This window comes from Peromyscus leucopus, chromosome 13, assembly GCF_004664715.2.
Source record: "Peromyscus leucopus breed LL Stock chromosome 13, UCI_PerLeu_2.1, whole genome shotgun sequence".
NCBI classification, from domain to species: Eukaryota; Metazoa; Chordata; class Mammalia; order Rodentia; family Cricetidae; genus Peromyscus; species Peromyscus leucopus.
The window spans coordinates 52,641,377-52,660,914 of NC_051074.1; the positions used below are offsets into that span (position 1 = coordinate 52,641,377).

The window sequence follows — 19,538 nt, forward strand, 5'->3', positions numbered from 1 at the left end:
CACACACACACAAATACAAAATAATTTCCCATTTTAAGCCTAGCAAACTGAGCACAGTACTGTAATCCTAGTGTGCAGAAGGCAGGGGCAGGAAGACTGTGAATTTCAGAGCAGCCTGAACTATATGATGGGACCCCATCTCAAGACAAAACAAGAACAAAACAAACAAAACATGAAGGCCAGGGGTGTAACTCAGCGGTAGAGACTTGACGAACACGTACCAGACCCTGGGTTCATTGGAACCAGAGCAAACCAAACTCCATCCAGTTAGCAGCCCCAATTCCATCTGCAACTTCGACCCCTCCCCCTTGCCTTCTAATGTAACCTATTAACAGGCTGTAGGGATTAGGAAAAAGACATCCTGGGTTGGGGTGAGAGTGTGTGTGTGTGTGTGTGTGTGTGTGTGTGTGTGTTCGTGTGTGCGCACACGCATGCTCATGTATAGTTTTTCTGCCAACTCCAGTTTCTTTAAGCTCTTACTTAGATTCTCTTGGTAGTCTCTTGAGTGACACCTGTGAAACTAGTTAACAAAGCCACCTCACTGGACGAACAGAGGCATTCAGGGAAGACCAGGATCACTGAGGAAGCTGACTGGGGTGAGAGCTTTTCCAATATGCACAACATGAGCAGAAACAAGGCAAAATACAGAGGAATGATTAATCACAACCTCTTTTTTTTTTTTTTTTTCAAGACAGTGTTTCTCTCTGTAGTTTTAGTGCCTGTCCTGGAACTCACTTGGTAGCCCAGGCTGGCCTCGAACTCACAGAGATCCGCCTGCCTCTGCCTCCCGAGTGCTGGGATTAAAGGCGTGCGCCACTGTGGCCCGGCAATCACAACCTCTTAAAAGTGCATCTTACTAATGTATAATGATGGGGGAAAGGCTCAGAGAAAAATATTAAAATGCTAGAAATAGCAACATTAGGCTACTGAACACAAGAACACATGTCATTCTTTATATAAAATCAAATGTCTAGCAATATGGTTAGATTATCTTTACAAAGAGGAAGAGTTAAGTCTAACTAACGTTATTGAGCCTACTCTCTTCCATATTTTCTGAGCCTTCTTTCCCCAAGAGCGTCCTACTCGTAACCACCCACTCAGAAATTACTTGAAAACAGAGAGGGAGACAGAAGGGAGCCTGGGAGGGAGTTTCTGGAAGAGGGAAATAAACATGACAGCGGGAGCCTGGCTGCGGTGGGTTCAGACTGCTCAGCTTTGCCAGTCAACCCTCTGCCGGCTTCTTTGGAGACAAGTAATTAGTATGCGCAGAGAGGTCTGTTAGCCACTCCACCTTTAATGAGAGGCTTGCTCTGACAGGCTGCCTTTTCCATGTCTACCAGGCCTATGAAGACAGGGCTGGAGGGGACTCCCGGGCCCCTGTGCCTAACCTTGCATCTGTACTGCCGTCTCCTTATGCCAGGAGAGAAGGAGGCTGTGGTTAGGGCTGGTATGCCTGCTCCGGGTGGCAGGGCACCAGGAAGACCAGAATGGCCAGGCCAGCCAGCTGCTGCCATCCTGCAGAGAGTGGCCCAGGTTCTGTGTGTAGAAGTCCACGGGGGTGAAGAGAGATGCCCAGAAATGCCAGGGCTGGCAGGCAGAGCCCTCCACAATTCAGCCTTGACCACATTCTCCAGGTATATTTTGCAGCCAAGAGTCCATCAGCCTGGCTCTTTCCCTCTGTTTGCTCTGGGCTCCTGCTCGCCTATGCCTGGGGCTCCACTTCTTTTTACCACAAGATTCCATTTAAACTCTTCCTCCTCCAAGAGGCCACTTTCCCAGTCAGAGGCAGTCACGGTGGAGGACACCAAAAGCACAGATAATAAAGGCACAATTAGACAAATGAGATTCCTCCAAAGTCACACACTCTGGCACAGCAAATCAAGAGCGCAAAAGCCTGCAAAATCGAGTGTTTATATTATAAAGTATTTCTTCTGACAAAGGATTACTATTTGGAATATAGAAGGAACTCAAAAAAAGTTCATAAGAATTCAGTTTAAAAATGAGCAATTTAGCCGGACGGTGGTCATGCATGCCTTTAATTCCAGCACTTGGGAGGCAGAGGCAAATGGATCTCTGAGTTGGAGGCCAGCCTGGTCTACAGAGCGAGTTCCAGGACAGCCAAGGCTACACAGAGAAACCCTGTCTTGGGGGCGGAGGGGGGGGGTACAGTTTATGCAGACACTTCTCAAAAGAAATTAAAATGGTCAAGAGACTTAGGAGAAAAGTGTTTAATGCCATTAGCAGCAGACATGCAAATCAAAACTTCAATGAGAGATCACCTCACCCCAATTAGAAAAGCTATTATTACAAGGAATGAAAAGGGCCCGGGAGATAGTTCATGCGGTAAAAGTGTTTGATGCTAAGCTTGATGAGCTGGGTTCCATCCTTGGGACCTACGTGGTAGGAGGAGAGAACCCACTCCCAAAAGTTGTCTTCTGAACTACTCATACACACAAACGCACACACAAAATATTACACGTAATTTTAAAAAAGACAAAAAATGGGGGCTGGAGAGATGGCTCAGTGGTTAAGAGCACTGGCTGCTCTTCCAGAGGTCCTGAGTTCAATTCCCGGCACCCACAGGGTGGCTCACAACCATCTACAGTGGGATCTGATGTCCTCTTCCACCATAAAGGTGCACATGCAGATAGAGTACTCATATACATAAAATAAATAAATAAAATCTTTTTAAAAAAAGACAAAAATGTGGGGACTGGGGATGTAGCTTCATTGGGATAGTGTTTGCTAGCATGCCTCGGCCTTAGGTTGTGTCTCCAGCTGCACAAGCCAGGTAGAGTGTGCTTACCTGCAAGCCTAGCACCCTAGAGGGTCAGCAGTTCCAGGTCATTCTCAGCTGAATGATGAGTTTGAGAACAGACACAAGGTCTGGTCTTTAAAAAGGACAAAAACGACTGAATACCAAACACCAGTGAGATATGGAGCAAAGGAAACTCTTACCATTTTTGATGGGAGTGTAAATCAGTATAGCCACTGAGGAGAACAGAATGGAGGTTCCCCTCAAACACTGAAAACCGATCCACCACATAATCAAACCACTGCTCAGCAGTGTCTGAAGAAAGTAAAATCACCATCCCTGTACTCTGACATTTATTTTGGCATCAATAGCTAAGATACAGAATCATCCTAGATGCCCATCAACAGATGAGTGGGTAGGAGTCTTTCTCCCATGTGTGTTGGGAGTCCAGCATGAAGGTCCTTCCACCCACAGATCTCCAGGAAAAGCAGGAATGTTGAGCACACAGCATTGTCCTTCCAAAGGAATGGATGTAGAACCTGGTCTTCACTTAGGAAGCTGGGAATTGGAGGTGATTAATAGCCTGGTGATCTGTGTTATCTGTTGGGCTAGGCCATACCAAGCTCTTACAACCAGGACTGGAGATACCAAATAATCTTAATGACCCTTACATTATCTGTATAGCCAAGGGCTCCCCACCCTCCCACAACCAGGGACCAGAGGTGGCTAATAGCCCAAATGACCTCTACAACATCTTTATGACCAGGCCTGATCCTTCCTTAGGCCCTTCAGTTAACACAAGTAGCCTTTCTCTAGAGGGTACATGCTAGCACTAAATACATGTACCCTGAGTTGAATTTTGATGTAATTATGCTTCTTGTGCACTGGGGATTGGATTATACCAGGAAGATGATTTTTTTTTTCCCTAAATTTTACTGAGTGTAAATGTGCTGGCACCAAACTGTCCGGCATTAGACTTCTCTGGAAGGTTTGATCCAGGTCGACCAAGTCAATTGGAACCAAGTTTTCATTCTCACCTATTCACAGTTCATTTCCCTGCCCGACGCCTGCAGAGAGTCCCCCACATGTGGCTGCTGGAAGAAGTAGACCAGAATGAGGAATAGTACTGGAGGTGTGTGTGTGTGTTGGGAGGAAGTAGAAAGGATACAGAAAGAGAAAGTTCCGGTGTTCTGCAGTGGGGTGGCTCCAGCTCCCAAGAACCAACTATTTTATCAGTAACTAGAAGGGAGACGTTCAAAGGTTCCGATCAGGAGGTGATGCTGAGCCCGGTCAAATGCTAGTTATCCTGTTTGCACACAGAGGTGTGTAAGCGGACGTTGCACACGTGTACTGAAACACCACATCATACCTCACAAATCTGTACACATTTTTGTTGTTGTTGTTTTTGGTTTTGGATTTTGAGAGATTTACCATGAGGCCCAGGCTGGTCTTGAACTTCTGGGTTTAAAGGATCTTCTTGCTTCAGCCAACTGCGTACGCGGGACTACAGATGCAGGGCACTGCCCTGCTTAAAAAGAGATTTAAGACAGGGACTGGAGAGATGCTCAGTGGTTAAGAGCACTGGCTGCTCTTCCAGAAGATCGCAGGTCAGTTCCCAGCACCCACATGGCAGCTCACAACTGTCTGTAACAGTTTCAGGGGATCTGATGCCCTCTTCCGAGTTCTGCATGCAAGTGATGCACAGACATGCATGCCAGCAAAACTAATCCAGACTAATAAAATAATTAAAAACTATATAGGAGAGAGGTTTAGGACAATGTTTAAGGGAAGCTGGATGAAATGGTAACTGTGAGATGTCACAGTTTGAGTGTTAGATGGAATGCTAACTCTCCTGGTTTGACCATGACACCTTTTCTGTGTGTATAGAATTATCACTCTGTGTCCCATAAGTACACACAATCATAACGAAATAACAATACAACAGTCACAAATCTCCTCCTCTCTAATTGCTCCAGAGCATATCACGGAGCTATACTCCAGCTTGTCTCGAAGACTGCCTGTGTCAAGTGTCACTGAGACACAAGTTAGCTTTCTGCACCAGGCTGTGCACTCCCGCTGGGTGGAGGGTGTGGCTCCCTAGGACAACACCGGCAATGAATATGCTCGCTCAACGGCGATTGGTTGGTTGCTTGGCTGCTCTGGGTTAGGCATTGTCCTGGCGGCTGGTCGGTTGGTTCTTAGCTCAGCTGAATGGGGGAGACCCAGTGTCTTCATGACTGACTCCCTGAGCTCCAGTTTTGCGATTTTTAAGGTATGGAAATAGATGGCAGCAATGGTTGTACACTGAACATGAGCGTATTTAGTGCTAGCATGTTGCACATAAAAAGAGTAAAATGTGTGTATGCTTTGACACAATAGAAAAAAAGAGTATAAGCCTTGTAAAGTCGTGAGAAACAAGGCCATAAGGCAGTTAGAGTGATGGCAGGTGCAGTTCTTGGTATTAGTCATTATTATAAATGTTCTCCAGAGCCAGGGAGACGGCTCAGCAGGTAAAGGTGCAAGCCTGACTGACAACCTGAATTTGATCCCTGAAACCCATCTAAAAAAAATCTGGATGCCATGGCATGCATCTGTAATCCCGGCATTCCTATGGTGAGAGGGAGGGAGGGCAGGAGCATTGTCTGGAAGCTTTGGGGCCAGCGAGGCTGGAGAATGATGCATGGTAGCAGAAGCAAGAAGGATGCAGGCTTACCAAGGTGGAAGAGGAGAACCGACTTGCATAAATGATCCTCTGATTTCTACATGTCTTCCACAATGTGCGTGTGCTCACACTCAAGCACATATGCACACACTCGTAGTAAATGAGAAAGAAAAAATGAAAATGAATAAGCAGATGAATAGCCTCTATTAGCTCTACAAGGAAGAACCAATAGATGAAAAATGTAAAGCCTGGAAAAGTGAGAGTCCCCTGGACCATATTCACATAGCAGGGCATGAAAATGGTATCTGTAATCCGGCTAGATTTTAATGAAAACCTGATTCATTTCCTTAGGACTGTAAATGGTTTGTGTAAGGAATGTGCTGGAAGACTCTTATATCTCCTCCCTCCCTCTCCTCTCCTCTCTCTGTCTGTCTCCTTGCTGCCCCCCCCCCCCCCCCGCCAGCGCTAGGGAGATTGAGGTACAAACACAGGATCTCACACATGCAGGAGAGGAAGAAAGGCCCGAGCTGGCATGCTTGGTTTGGCTCTCAGGACGTTTGATTACCTCTGACATGTCATGATGCAGCTAGAAGCCTGTCTCCAGCTGTGGAGCAGATACTAATGCCAGGCGTTTACACCAATAAGCTGGCACAACCCTATTCTGTGTAAATTACCCAGACTGCTGTATTCAGTGTCAACAACAGAAAATGGACTAAAGTGAGCATCCATCTATCTATCTGTCTGTCTGTCTATCTATCATCTATCTATCTATCTATCTATCTATCTATCTATCTATTTTTTTTTTTTTGAGACAGGGTTTCTCTGTGTAGCCCTGGCTGTCCTGAAACTCACTCTGTAGACCAGGCTGGCCTTGAACCCAGAGATCCACCTGCCTCTGCCTCCCAGAGTGCTGGGATTAAAGGCCTGTGCTACCACCACCCTGCTATAGCAGACATTTTTAAAAGTACTGACAGATTCACAAAATTTTGAAAACATAAGAGTGAGAAATAAGGAAACAATTTGAAAATGAATATATCTGACAATTTAAGAAACTTTATAGACTTCTGTTGTACTTCAAGATCGTAGCCATGATTTTCATTTCAAAGCTGCCAAGTAGGGAATCCCATCTCCCTGTGCTATGCTCTTCCTAGATCTGTGTGGGCTCCTGGTTATTTCGTTGTGGTGGTAATCTAATTGTACTGAAATATTATTTTGATTGTATGTTAATAAATAAAGTTGTCCAGGGGTCAGAGCTATTAGAGCCATAGCAAGAGTGTGGCGGTGGTGGCACAAGCCTTTAATCCCATAGATATCTGTGTGTTCAGGGATACAGCCAGCATTGGAGACATATGCCTTTAAGACCTAGGGGGCTGTACATTCAGACAGTGACGAGGCAGTCATGTGTTTGGGTTTACAACCAATGAGAAGGCAGAACAACATACTATAAAAAAAATGAACAGACAGGAAGTAGGTCTCTTTCGTGAAGCTGGGACAGCAGGAGGAAGGGTGAGATTTTAGCTCTGAGCTCTGACCACTCGGTTTTCTCTTTTACATTGTTTCTGTGTTTCTTATTTAATAAGACGGTTGGTTACATCAACATTTCGTTCTAATTCTCGGCCCAGATTATGGTTATCTGGGTTTACAGTAAAGTGACTTCTAAATATGGAGATGTTGAATGAACAGAAGTCCTCAGGAATGGTTCTAACTTTGAAAGTGTATGTTGTGTGATATTTTGTTTGTGTTCTGACAAATAAAGCTGTCCTGGAGATCAGAGGGCCGAGCTAGCCACTAGTTAACCATAGAGGCCAGGCAGTGGTGATGCACACCTTTAATCCCAGCACTTGGGAGGAGGAAGCAGGAAGATCAGGAGTTCAAGGCCACCCTGGGCTACATGAGATTGAACCAGTCTAAAAGAGAAACAGAGCCAGGCAGTGATGGTGCAGGCCTTTAATCCCAGCACTAGGGAGGTGGAGGCAGGAATAGAAGGCCAGTAGAGACAGGATCTTGGCCCATTCATTTGAGAATTCATAGAGACAGGACTCCCCACCCCCCATTCGTTCTGAGGATTTGTAGAGGTAAGAAGTCTCTGTGTGGCTGCTGCTCTGCTTCTCTGATCTTTCAGCTTTACCCTGATATCTGACTCCTGGTTTTTTATTGTTAAAACTAATTAGGATTGTGCTTCAAGTATAAGACTTCCCTTGGTTTAAAACAAAAGAAAAACCAAGAGAAAGCTTAGTATTCCTGTAGAGGCCTGAGAACTCTGAAGTCCAGTTGTTTGACTTGACATTGATCTTTGCTCCTTAGGGAGCTGGATCATCAGGAAAACTGCCAAGGGGACCCAGAGATGTCACTCCATGTGTGCCCTCAGCCTGGCACACAGCCAGAGGCTCTGTGCATTTAAACATGGAATCCCATCTTCCTGTGCTATGCTCTTTCTGGATCTGTGTGGGCCCTTGGTTATTTGGTTCTAATTCTTGGCCCAGTCAGTACATTGGCAAGTGTCACTACCATCTGGTTAAACGTCAGCCCTGTTTTCCTCCACATTGGGCTCTGTAACCTTGAGTGTGGTCTTTTTTAATGATTGATCTCCTTTGTTTAGATAAAGACTGACCCAGAAGAAGATAACATGGCTCATGGTGGGTTCAGTTTATAGCATAGTTTGCCAGCAGGGGTTCAACCACTGAGCTCTGCCTTCAGCACAGTTCTTAGCTCCACGCCACCTAAAGCAGATTCAAGATCACGGCAAATACTCAAGAATGTTTCAACTTTAGTATTTTTAATTTGTTTTGTTTTGTTTTTTTTGAGATAGGGTTTCTGTAGCACAAATTCTAATTGGTCTTAATAATAAAAATCCAGACTCAGATATCGGGGTAAATGCTGAAAGATCAGAGAAGTAAAGGAGCAGCCAAAGTCACCTCTTACCTCCACGACTCCTTAGATTGAAAAGGGGCCGGGCTCCTGTCTCTGCCCACCTTAGAGTCCTCTCTCTACCCAGCCATATCACTTCCTGTCTCCTGTCTATACAGACCTCCAAACCTTCATGGTTAACTAATGGCTAACTCCACCCTCTGATATTCTTTACACTTTACACCTCTTTAGTGAATTTCTTTTCTGAATTTGTTAACAAAGAAAATTATAACTGTAACTATCTGGTCTTCAGTTCCATCAGAGACCCAAGAAAGAAATAATATTACATGAGATAACATTCCAATCCCTAAAAGCTGAACATTTACCTCTTGAAGAGGCCAATTTGGATGCCAAGATTCTGGTGCAATTATTATTACATCTACACCTGTGTCTACAAGACATTCAATGACAATGCCATTTGTTCTTATTTTTAACTTTGGTCTTTGATCATTTATAGAGGTTTGCCAAAATATTTGCTTTATGGTTTCTCCTGAAATTTTTTTTCTCTCTTCTATAGGTGTTCTATCATCCAGAGCAGTATGGTTTCTTACAATAGTCATTAGGTTCTTTAATTGCTCTAGGAAGGAGTTTCCTCCATGATGACAGGAAACAACTGAACCAAATTTGACATGGAGGCCTGTGAGAGGCCCCTCAAGGCATTTCCAGATGACAAAGGGTTACCTTGACTGTCCCTTGTTGATCTACATCCATTAGTCCAATGTCTGCCTTTGCCACATTTGCCTCTCCTATCCAAGCAGCATCATGGTTATGAGATTCAATATTGACTGTATCTTGGATTCATTCCTCCAAGGGTGCTGATCTTGCCTTTAATGACCTAATTACCCTTTTGCATTGTGCATTAGCATTTTCAAAAGCCAAATATTCAATTTACATTTGTCTAGCTTCTGAATTTGGTATCATTCTATTTACTCCTGAAGTCAATATTTGTATGAAATCAGTGAAGATTTCTTTTGAGCCCTGTATAACTTTAGTAAATGGCACCAGGAGGTGGTGGCACACACCTTTAATCCCAGCACTCGGGAGGCAGAGGCAGGCAGATCTCTGTGAGTTCGAGGCCAGCCTGGGCTACCAAGTGAGTTCCAGGAAAGGCGCAAAGCTACACAGAGAAACCCTGTCTCGAAAAACAAAAAAAAAAAAACAAAAAAAAAAAAAAAAAACTTTAGTAAATGACTCAGTTTTCTTTCCTACTTCTTCAATTCTATCCCAAGCATTCAAGGCTGCTGTGAGGTATAAATTCAGGATGTGGTCATCATATAGAGATTGCCTTTCTACATTAGCAGAATCTCCTTCTCCAAGAAGTTGGTCTTGAGAGATTCCCTTACCTCTAGCCCTACTTCATTGTTCAATGGTCTTAACCTCATCTTTCTACTAGGTTCTCCACTGTAATTGAGGACCACGCTCCAAGATTGCTGTAACCAAGTCTCTCTAGTATTGAGGGATAATTCTATTATAAGTTGACCATGAGTTTAACATCTGCGTCACAAAAGTGAATGCATGCCATATGAGAATAGTGCTTCCTTGAATCTCCTCAAATCTAACATTTCCACAGGAGTCCATTCAGCTCTTACACAGCCTTGGGGATATCTATCATTGGGCAGTTCCTATAAGGTTAATGGATAAATTAAAGTTGGTTGTTTGAAAACCTTAGGCTATTCCTCTTTAATCTTATAATACAATGCTGAGATTGGTTCTCCTTTAAATTCCTCTGTCTGGGTCTGAATATCTCTATGATCTGTTTTAATAAGTTTTTCTAAAACTTGTATCTTAGCACTCATATAGACCAACTTTCTTAGTGATAAAATAAAAATGATAGCCAGGTGGTGGTGGCACATGCCTTTAACCCCAACACTTGAGAGGCAGAGGCAGGCGGATCTCTGTGAGTTTGAGGCCAGCCTGATCTACAGAGTGAGATGCAGAACAGGCACCAAAACTACACAGAGAAACCCTGTCTCAAAAAAAAAAAAAAACAAAAAAAAACAAAAAAAACAAAAACAAACAAACAAACAAACAAAAAAAAAAAACCAAAAAAGTACTGGTAAGCCATAGCCATGTGGCAGCTTATAGACTAATAGAAGCCTGTCATAGGCCATACAGTTTGTAAATAATATAAGCCTCTGTGTGTTTACTTGGGACCAAGCGGCCGTGGGTGAGAGAGATTTGTCCTGACCGATACAGAGGTGACATGTTCTGTTTTGAAGGATGTGTAGGAGTTATCCAGAGGCAAGCACAAAAGTTTAGTTGTGACAGGAGTTGTGGGGGTGAGCTAGCCTGCATTAGGAGGGATTTTGAGGGGTCCATCGTTGAGGTATTGGGGTGAAGAAGTGGGCTTGACGTGAAAGAGAGAGCCAGTGTGCCTGGTGTCAAGAGCTAAAGTTTTATTAGAACCGAGAGACTTTGAAACCAGGGAGTAACATGCCACCTCCAACCTAGACCTTCAGAGTGACACATCTTCACAGACTGATCAGGGCCTTAGCCAGAAGGCTGGTGCATCTGGTTATAGGAAGCAGGGCCATGCGTGCATCTCAACACATCAGACAGTGTGGATCAGAAGACAGCAGAGATGCCCCTAATGGTAAACGCAGAATGGAAGAAGTAGTTAGCGTCTGCTGCCGCCCAAAGGCTCAAGGTAAATATTCAAAGCATTCTCATCTCCACAAGATAGGAACATCAGAGGCTGAATGATGATGTCTATGAGGCAGGGTTTCATGGGTTCTGATTACAGTCTGGATGTGAAAAGGATTGTGTGTCACTGTAACTGAAGGAGAAATATAAAATGACAATCCCAGGGTCTTTTCGCTTTTGATGTTTTCCCCGTATATGATCTGTGAGCCTCACGACAGTAGTTCTTGGCATATAGGGCAAGATGACGGAATTGGAGGTCTGAGTTTCTGCGCCCTCGGGACCAAGAAGTCACATTCAAAGCTGCAATTGCGTTTATGAACACATCACCAGCACCTTTCCCAAACCCACCTGTCTCCTTCCGTATGCCAAAATGGCTTCTTTGAGGTCTTGAAGCGTGTGCAGTTCAAGGTCTGGCTTCTTCCTGTGACCTCTTCTCCTCTCTTTGGGTGGCCACGCTGACACAGCCAGCCCCTCTGAGTAGAGGATCAGCGCTCCCTTTCTTGTGCTGAAGGTCTTAGGAAGTAAGAGGCTCCAGGAGTGCTGGCTGGCACTGTCCCCATCCCGGGGGTTACTGACCAGGACGTAGTCTTCTGGGGACTTCCAGTTCAAATAGTCCTTTATGGAAAGGAAAAATGCCTTGATTGAGACACTGTGGAAAAACCCTTCAGCAGCTAATACTGTCTGTACGAAGTTTTTGGCTTTCTGAAACCGTGTGTTTATTTATGGGTGTACATGCAAGCCCATGAGCCATGGCATGTGTAGAGGTCAGAGGACAGTGTGTGGGCATCCGTTTTTGCCTTCCACCTTAGGGGTTACAATCCTATCCCATGTACATTTAATTAAAAATAATAAAGAAAAACCTTAACACACACACACACACACACACACACACACACACACACACACACACAGAAACCCAACACAATAACAAAAGTTAGTAGAACCTAGTACAAAAATCCATTTTATTCCACACAGCTTTTCAGAAGAGCCGTGCCTGCCTACAGGCTAGTTACAACTCCTGGTGTGCAAGCAGAGAGAGGAGTATCAGGGACAGTAGATGATTTGGCAATTGGACCTGGACTAGTAACCAGTTTAAATATGAGAAACTCTTCCAACCCACTCTGTTTCAGCTATGTGTAGAGACACTATACATTCCAGACTGGGGAACACTGCCTAATTTGGCTATATATCAGAGCCTATAAAGGAGCCATATTATTTTGTAAGTGTATGCCATTGGCCACTGAAGTCCTTTGAAACTTTATATATCTTTTAACACAGTGAAGGTCAAATGTCACGGCAAATACCACGATGATGGAGAGCTCTGTTTGACGCACGCCTTTACAAAGTACCCCCAATGTGTTTATTGTTCCTGGCAGTCCTCAAGAAATAAAACACCAGCACAACAAGAACAAGGGGATTTTTGCCACCTCTTTAAAAATCTTCTAAAATGAGATTTGTTTTTGGCCTCCATTAAATATGAATCCTGTGGGTTGAATTCCACAAAGTTCAGAAAAGCCACTGAACGGCACAAATACGGCATTTCAACCACCAAGCACGGCTCCTAAAAGCCAATAGCTGTTGGTTCTCCTAATTTCTTCTACAGACCAGGTAGGAATTCCGGTCTTGAACCCAATGCCCAGTCTCCAGACAATCTTGATTCTCCTTCAGGTCCAAGTAAAGGCGGTAGGGAGCGGGTGTCCGCAAGGCAGGCTGTTCCCGTGGCAATTACGGACGGACGTCAAACAAAAAGAGGGAAGATCTACCAGTGACCAACACCTTGGCTCCAACACTCATCAAAACACAGCTTGGAAAGACAGAGCATCCCTCCTCCATGCTCAAAATGTGCCCCCCTCCCCGCGGCTCTAAGACTTACCTCTGGTTCAAAATAGACTTCCAGCTTCTGTTTATTCTGGACCAACTTCCCGTGTCCCCGGCTCAGGAGAGAGAGGGTGAACATGATTCCTCCCCGACTGCTCCCTCTCAAGGGCAGTTCATCTCGGTTTTGAAGGCTGAAAACTGGTCACACCTCAGGGTTTCCAAAGCTCAACAGCAAACCAAAAGAGACCATGAACATTGGGCCTTTTATGAAATCTGTTTCCCCTCGTAGAGAAACCCAGTAACAGGCAGGCACACAGTTTAGACAGAGTGCATCTTTGTGGAGAGAAGAACCAGACCGTAAGGCCCTCAGACAGCAGGCTGTGTGTGCTCTGCTCCCCTGAGTCCTTGTTGTCCCTGAGACCTGGTTGCTCTGCTACAGGCCGCGTGCATCTGCAAATCCGGGCCAAGGCACCATCCTTCCCTTTGTGGAGGGAGGTTGTTTCCTGGTTGCTATGGCAGCACAGGGAAATGAAGTCCTTTTACCCAGGCAAAGGCACGGCTGGTTCACTGGCTGGGATAGGGGTGGGGAGCTGTCCACTGGACATTGAAGGGACCAGACTCACACACCAAGTCCTGAGGGTAGGAGGTGGGGTGGGAAACCATGTTGGGGTCTTTTTTTTCTGATGTGCGTCCATTTGCTTTGAATAAGTGTCTTCCCTTTCCCCTGACATGTGAGTCTGTCACTGTCAACTATTAACAGACTCAGGGAGTCCTCTAGGTCATCCAAAGCCATCTGTGATGTGCCTTGGCTGTGCCCAGGATCCCCTGAACTAGACAGGAGGCCTCATTTTACAAATGACTGCTTTGCATGAGTGACTGGGAGACACCGGGAAGTTCTGACTTCCTTGGCACACCTGGTTCTCAGTGGGGGGCATTTTGGTTGTCACATCACACATACACACACACACACACACATACACACACACACACACACCACACCACGCACCACACACACACCACGCACCACGCACACGCACACACACACACACCATGCACACACATGCACGCACACACGCACGCACACCACCACCAACACGCACTATGCACCACGCACACGCGCGCGCGCGCGCGCACACACACACACCACACACCACACACACACACACACCACACACACACACACCATGCACACACGCATGCAGGCATGCACGCACGCACACCATACCACTCTTGGGCTTAGGACGTTAAACATCCTGCACGGTGTGACTGTCCTGCGTACTGGATATCACTTGGCACCCTGTTAGGATCTTAACCACTTGTTGCCCTTTGATGCTGACACATCATCAAAACAACTTGGTGAGGGCCAGCAAGTCAGAGGGTCCTGCTGCTGCTTAGGACCCAGTTTTGGCCAGGGTGGGGGTGGGGGAAAACAAACCGCTCATGGTATTCAGAAGTGGGCTGGCCCACCTACCTGTCCCTATCACTTCCCTCTCCATGGGGCCTTCCTAGGGCGCCGCCGCCGCAAACCGCCCCACCCCCCAAGACAGGCTCAGAACTCCTAGCCTTAGACCTCATGCTGTGAAATGAGATTGAGTTTTAATGAGGAGGAATTAAGATCCGTGAAGGTAGAGGTTCAAAACTGAGCTTAGTCAAATCAACAGTGAGGTCACACTTCACACCTGGGAAGCTGTAAACAGAAGAAAGCAACGAACAATAGCCAGTGTTGGTGAGGGACGGAGGACTCAAAAATCCTTGTACACCAATGTACATTTAAAATGGTGCATCCTTGCAGGGGTGGGGGTGGTGGTGGTTGGTGGAGGCTGGCACCTTTAATCCTAGCATTTGGGAGGCAGAGGCAGGTGGATCTCTGAGTTCGTCTACAGAGCCAGGACAGTCAAGGTTACACTGGGAAACTCTGTCTTAAAAAACAAAACAAAACAACATAAACAGGCAAACAATAATATTTAAAATAAAATGGTGCATCCTCCATGAAAAATGGTATAACAGGTCCAAAAAAAAACCCCAACAACCAAGCATATAATCAACACATTGTCTAGGAAGTCACTTTGGGGTGTATTCCCCAAAGGGGTTTCTGGAAGCAGACTCTCAGATTTGTCTTTCCTGTGTTCATAGCAACCAACTGAAACAGTTAAAATGTGAAATCAATCCAGTTACCCACTGACACACAGTTGATCGAACAAAATTCGACATACATATACAATAAAACATTGTTCGGCTTTAAAAAGAGAAAGAAATTCAGATGTGTGCTACAACACTGATAAGCCTTGAAGATATCACACTAAATGAAATAAGCTAGTGACAATATTGGTCACATGTCGGAGGGTGCTACTACTTACGTCACACATCTAGAGTCGTCAGATTCCCAGAACCAGGAAGGGGGCGGTGGTGCCTGGGGGTTGGGGGAGGGGCAAGGAAACACAAAGTTAGTGTTCTGTGGAAACTGGGGAACTGAAAGCCTTCTGGAGATAGATAGCCTATCCTATCCCGTCCACAGGGTGGACGTTCTTAGTTCCAAGGAACTGTTGACTTAAAATGGTACACTTCTGTACCTTTTATCACAATTAAAAAAAATTTTTTTTCAAATGTGTAGCACAAACTTGAAAGCCAATTCACACACTTGCTAATCCAAGTGGTCAGCATAACCTGAAAGGAACCCCTCACAGCAGGTGGGGACAGAAGCCTTCAAAACCAGGGCTCTAAATAGTCCCCAGGGGTCTCGGGCTACGGTTGCCCCATCTCCCCTCTCAATACCTCTTCAAGACATAAAGAGGACCCCTGACGAAGGTTTCCGAAGTGGTAACTGTAGCCGAGGGCCCTAGTCGAGAAGAGTACCCCAGCCCTGAAAGTCAGGACAGCTGTGTTCCCAGAGGTGGAGGACAGAAGGTGTGTGTGTGTGTGGGGGGGGTGTGTATGGTAGAGGGAGGGCATGGGTGGTGAGGGCTGTGGACGTCTGCAGACAGGAAGGGTGTTAGGGTGAGACATGAAAAGGCAGTTCAGTGGGGAAGATGTGAGGATGTGAGGGGACAGGATGAAAGAGGACATTACAGAAGACCGGCATGCACACGGCAAAGGGGTGACCTCTCTGGCGACCATGGCCATGAAGGTCATGTATACACTGGCTTTCATTCCTCAGCTCTTCCCTCTCCCGGTGATTCTTTTTAACGACAGGGTTTCATATATCCCAGGCTGACCTGGAAATTGCCGTGTAGTCATGGTGAGCTGGAATTCCTGTTCCTCCTGCCCACTCAGGCGAGGTTTTCAAAGCCGGGAGGTGATGTGCGTCCATCTGGGGCTTTTGAAAGGAAAGTCTGAGAGACTTGTAAAAGGTGACGGTAAGGAGGGCGCTTATCTCGTGAACCTCTGGGTGAACCCTCAGGACTCGTAACCCAGGCCGGTCTCCCCTTGGACTTGAATGAACTTGTCAAACAGGTCAGGAATGACTAGTCAGTTGCTGTAGGACCGCTGAGGAAAATATAGAAAGGGAAACTCCGTCAGCCTCAAGAAAATAGGAAGCGTACCGTTTTGGAAATGGCATTGCTCAGAAGAGCATGATGGAGTGATTGGGAGGAAGCTGAGAGTCACAGCTGCCAGCTGAGGGGTGACTCTGTTTCTCCGGTGGACATTCTCTGGGGGAACCCCACAGACTCTGACACACCGATTTGTCCACAGATAGCGAACAGGACACCAAGAAGCGATGACTGTTCCAGTCTAGTTTCTCAAGAATCTCACTTGAGAAAACCCCCCAGGTGTCCATGGGGTCCTCTCAAGGCCAGGACAAGGCAGCTAGGCCTCTCTGGGGTTGTCGTCTGTGAGCAGACAGCCCACAGCCCCCCGCAGGCCTCTCCTAAATCATCGTGTTTACATCCATGCTGTTTAATATGGACAATGAGCAGATCCATGGATCAATTAATAGGCATTTAAAAGCGTTTACTCAGTCCTCGCAACAGTTTATAGAAAGTGCATTTAGAAAGCAGTCGAGGTTATTGCTATTCTAAAGTGCTCAGGGATCCCAGATGAAAGGCCCTTGTGACTGGGAAGTATTTATAACTCAAGAAGGAGCCCTCCACACCCCTGTTATACAACTACCCCCCCACCCCATGCCTGACCTGCCAGCCCAGGCCGCCGCGTGCATGTTTAAATTACACTGTAAATTCTATAGGGTGGAGACCTTGTCTTTATGGTTTGTAAAGCATCATGAATAACCATGGTACTCTGCAAATAAATAAAAACCACATGAAACGATAGAAATAGATGCCCCATCCCCTGTGTGTTTGGGAATTTGTCCCTCGTTTCAAAGTCCTTGGGTTCAATGGCTGTCACTCCGCAAACGTCAGGATTTTCGGGTCCCCCGCCCCCCTTGGTAGAAGAGTGAGGATGTGGTTTCTTTATCTCCAGCCTCCACGATCTGCTGGTGCTGTCTTGACCCTCCGAAGGGCACAGAGAGAACAGTTTCACAAAGCCACACCGCGACGGACGCAGAGGTGGCGTGGGGCCTTCCCTGAATTTGGTCCTAATCTGTTGTTTATCCCGGAGTGCTGGTGACTCTCCCTAAGAAACTCCTTCCAGGCTAACACTCAGCTGTCAGGGAGGAGCCGTGACTGTGGCTACAGCTTCCCCCTCCGCGGTGGGTGCGGCTGTGGAGATGGAGGCAGGACTCCAAGCCCTCTGACCTGACTTCCGGGACTCCCTCCACGCTCCCCCTGGCTTCTCTTTGCTTTTACCTTACAAGTGGGTTTGCGGATTTGTCTGGGTCAGCTCTCAACTTCTTGAACTACAGGAAAGGTCAAATGAAGGCCAAGAGGGCCAACCACAGTGACCTGCCACAAACATCAAACACAGGTTACAGGAAAAAGTCAAAATGAAAGACCCTTGAAAAAGACAGCCTCTGCATCTGACGAGTAATGCTGCCTTACACAAAGAGGGCTCTTTCTCAGATGATCTCATTCTACACCACCACCACCACCACCCTAATACCACCCCTTGCACATAGTAGCTGCTCACCAAACATGTAGCGGTTTGCCTCTGTAACATGCTCAAAGAGATGAGCAATTATCTTTGAGCCATGAGGAGATATAAATGAAGAGCAGTAAGAGCGTTAGGTCAAAGGCTGTCTTAGTAGTCTGGGAGTTTGCCTGGCCACAGTCCAAAGCTTAGCCTCACAGGTTAAAAAGCGCCAACCAACCCAAGACTCAGTAAACAAAGGCAGAAAGAGCGCTAACACCAGTGTGGGAGAGTCAACCCTGTTGACCTGTTGGAAGAAGCGCGCAGGCTTGCTGAGGATGAATATGTGGCTTGTTTAGATACTGGAGCTGATTTCTCATGCGGCTCGGGCCAGCAATGAAGGAAGATAATGCAGAAAGCAACACAGAATATTCTGGAACCCTAGTACGGGGAAGGTGGCTGTCCTGGCCCCTGTAGCCTCTCTATTCTTAGGTATTAATCAAGGCCACATACCCCAGCTGGTTCAGGACGGGGTAGTGGGGACCTCCTTACTCAGAGTCTGTTTGAGGGGTTTGCCTTAGGAGTCAAAAATGCTTGGTTCCTCTAAAAAACTGTCATTTTCTTAGCAGGGACACTCATAACTGCAAACTCTTAAGTTTATGGTGGGGAGATGGCAAGTTCATGGAAGAAATACAAATGGCGTGTTCTTGGTCCTTTCATAACCTGGGAGGAATCAGTCACTCTCTGGCCGGCAGCTCCATCCATGGGAACAAAAGTAGCAGTTTCTAGGAACTGATCAGACAGGAGGGGACAGCAATGAGCTCAGTCCAAACGGGAGACCCTGCAGATTCTGCGAGCCTAGAGCCGTTCAGCAGCAGAGACAGGAAAGAGGATGTCTTCTTATGGTGTCATTGGCGTACAGTCCTGTCTTTGTTGAGACCGGGTCTTACTGTGTATCCCTGGCTGGCCTAGAACTCACGGAGACCATGCTGATCTCAAACTCAAACCTGCCTCTGACTCTCCAATGCTGAGATCTTTGTGAGTTTGAGGCCAGCCTGGTCTACATACCAAGTTCCAGAGAGATCCTGTCTCAAAAAAACAAACAAAAAATTTCATTGCCTGGTGTTATAATGATGTTTATTTAAAGGATAAAATGCCCAGCGCAAGGCACAGACTGCCGTCTAGTATGCAGTCAATTAATAGCGTTTAAGAAATAATTCTCTCTCGTAACACAGACTTCGCAGGGACAGCTCCTTACCGTTAGGTCACAGAAGTAAGGTTTTGATGTACAAACCGATGCTCTAAAGGCCACTGCCTCACCGAAGGGCTCTCACATGTAGAGACAGCAAGTGACAAGACTACACAATCAGATACTCCTCTGTCAGCTGCCGTCCAGTTCACTGGTTAACTCTGCGACAAGAATGATTTCTGTTTTCTTACTGTCAAGGAGTCCGTCTATGAACTGTTCACCGATCATTTGAGAAATACTAACTGAATACAGAAAATTCATCTCTTTGTAAACAAATCGCATGAGTTAAGACTCTCTCTCTCTCTCTCTCTCTCTCTCTCTCTCTCTCTCCTTCCGTTATTTGCTCACATTAGTAAGATTTTGTTTTTGAATGTCCAAATTCCACCCCCACCCATGGCCCCAACAGAGCCGGAACTGATAGTGGGAGGCAAGAGCAGCGGTCTCTGGAAGTCTGGGTGCTTTCAGAACAACATCCCTTTCAAAGTCCACCGGCTGCTAGACTTTGCCCTGTGAACCAAGAAGGCCGTAATCTCCCAGGGACC

At 46.2% G+C, this 19,538-nt stretch overlaps 1 protein-coding gene across 1 annotated transcript in view; it reads right to left on the minus strand.

Annotated features, from left to right (window-relative positions):
- Window positions 1–13,781, minus strand: part of Kiaa2012 (KIAA2012 ortholog) — a 114,489-nt gene extending 100,708 nt beyond the window's left edge. The window contains 2 exon segments of the mRNA XM_037210453.1: window positions 11,316–11,582; window positions 12,841–13,781. Coding sequence (XP_037066348.1) covers window positions 11,316–11,582; window positions 12,841–12,924 — 351 coding nt within the window. The 5' untranslated portion in view covers window positions 12,925–13,781.
- Window positions 13,782–19,538: the final 5,757 nt, after the last annotated feature.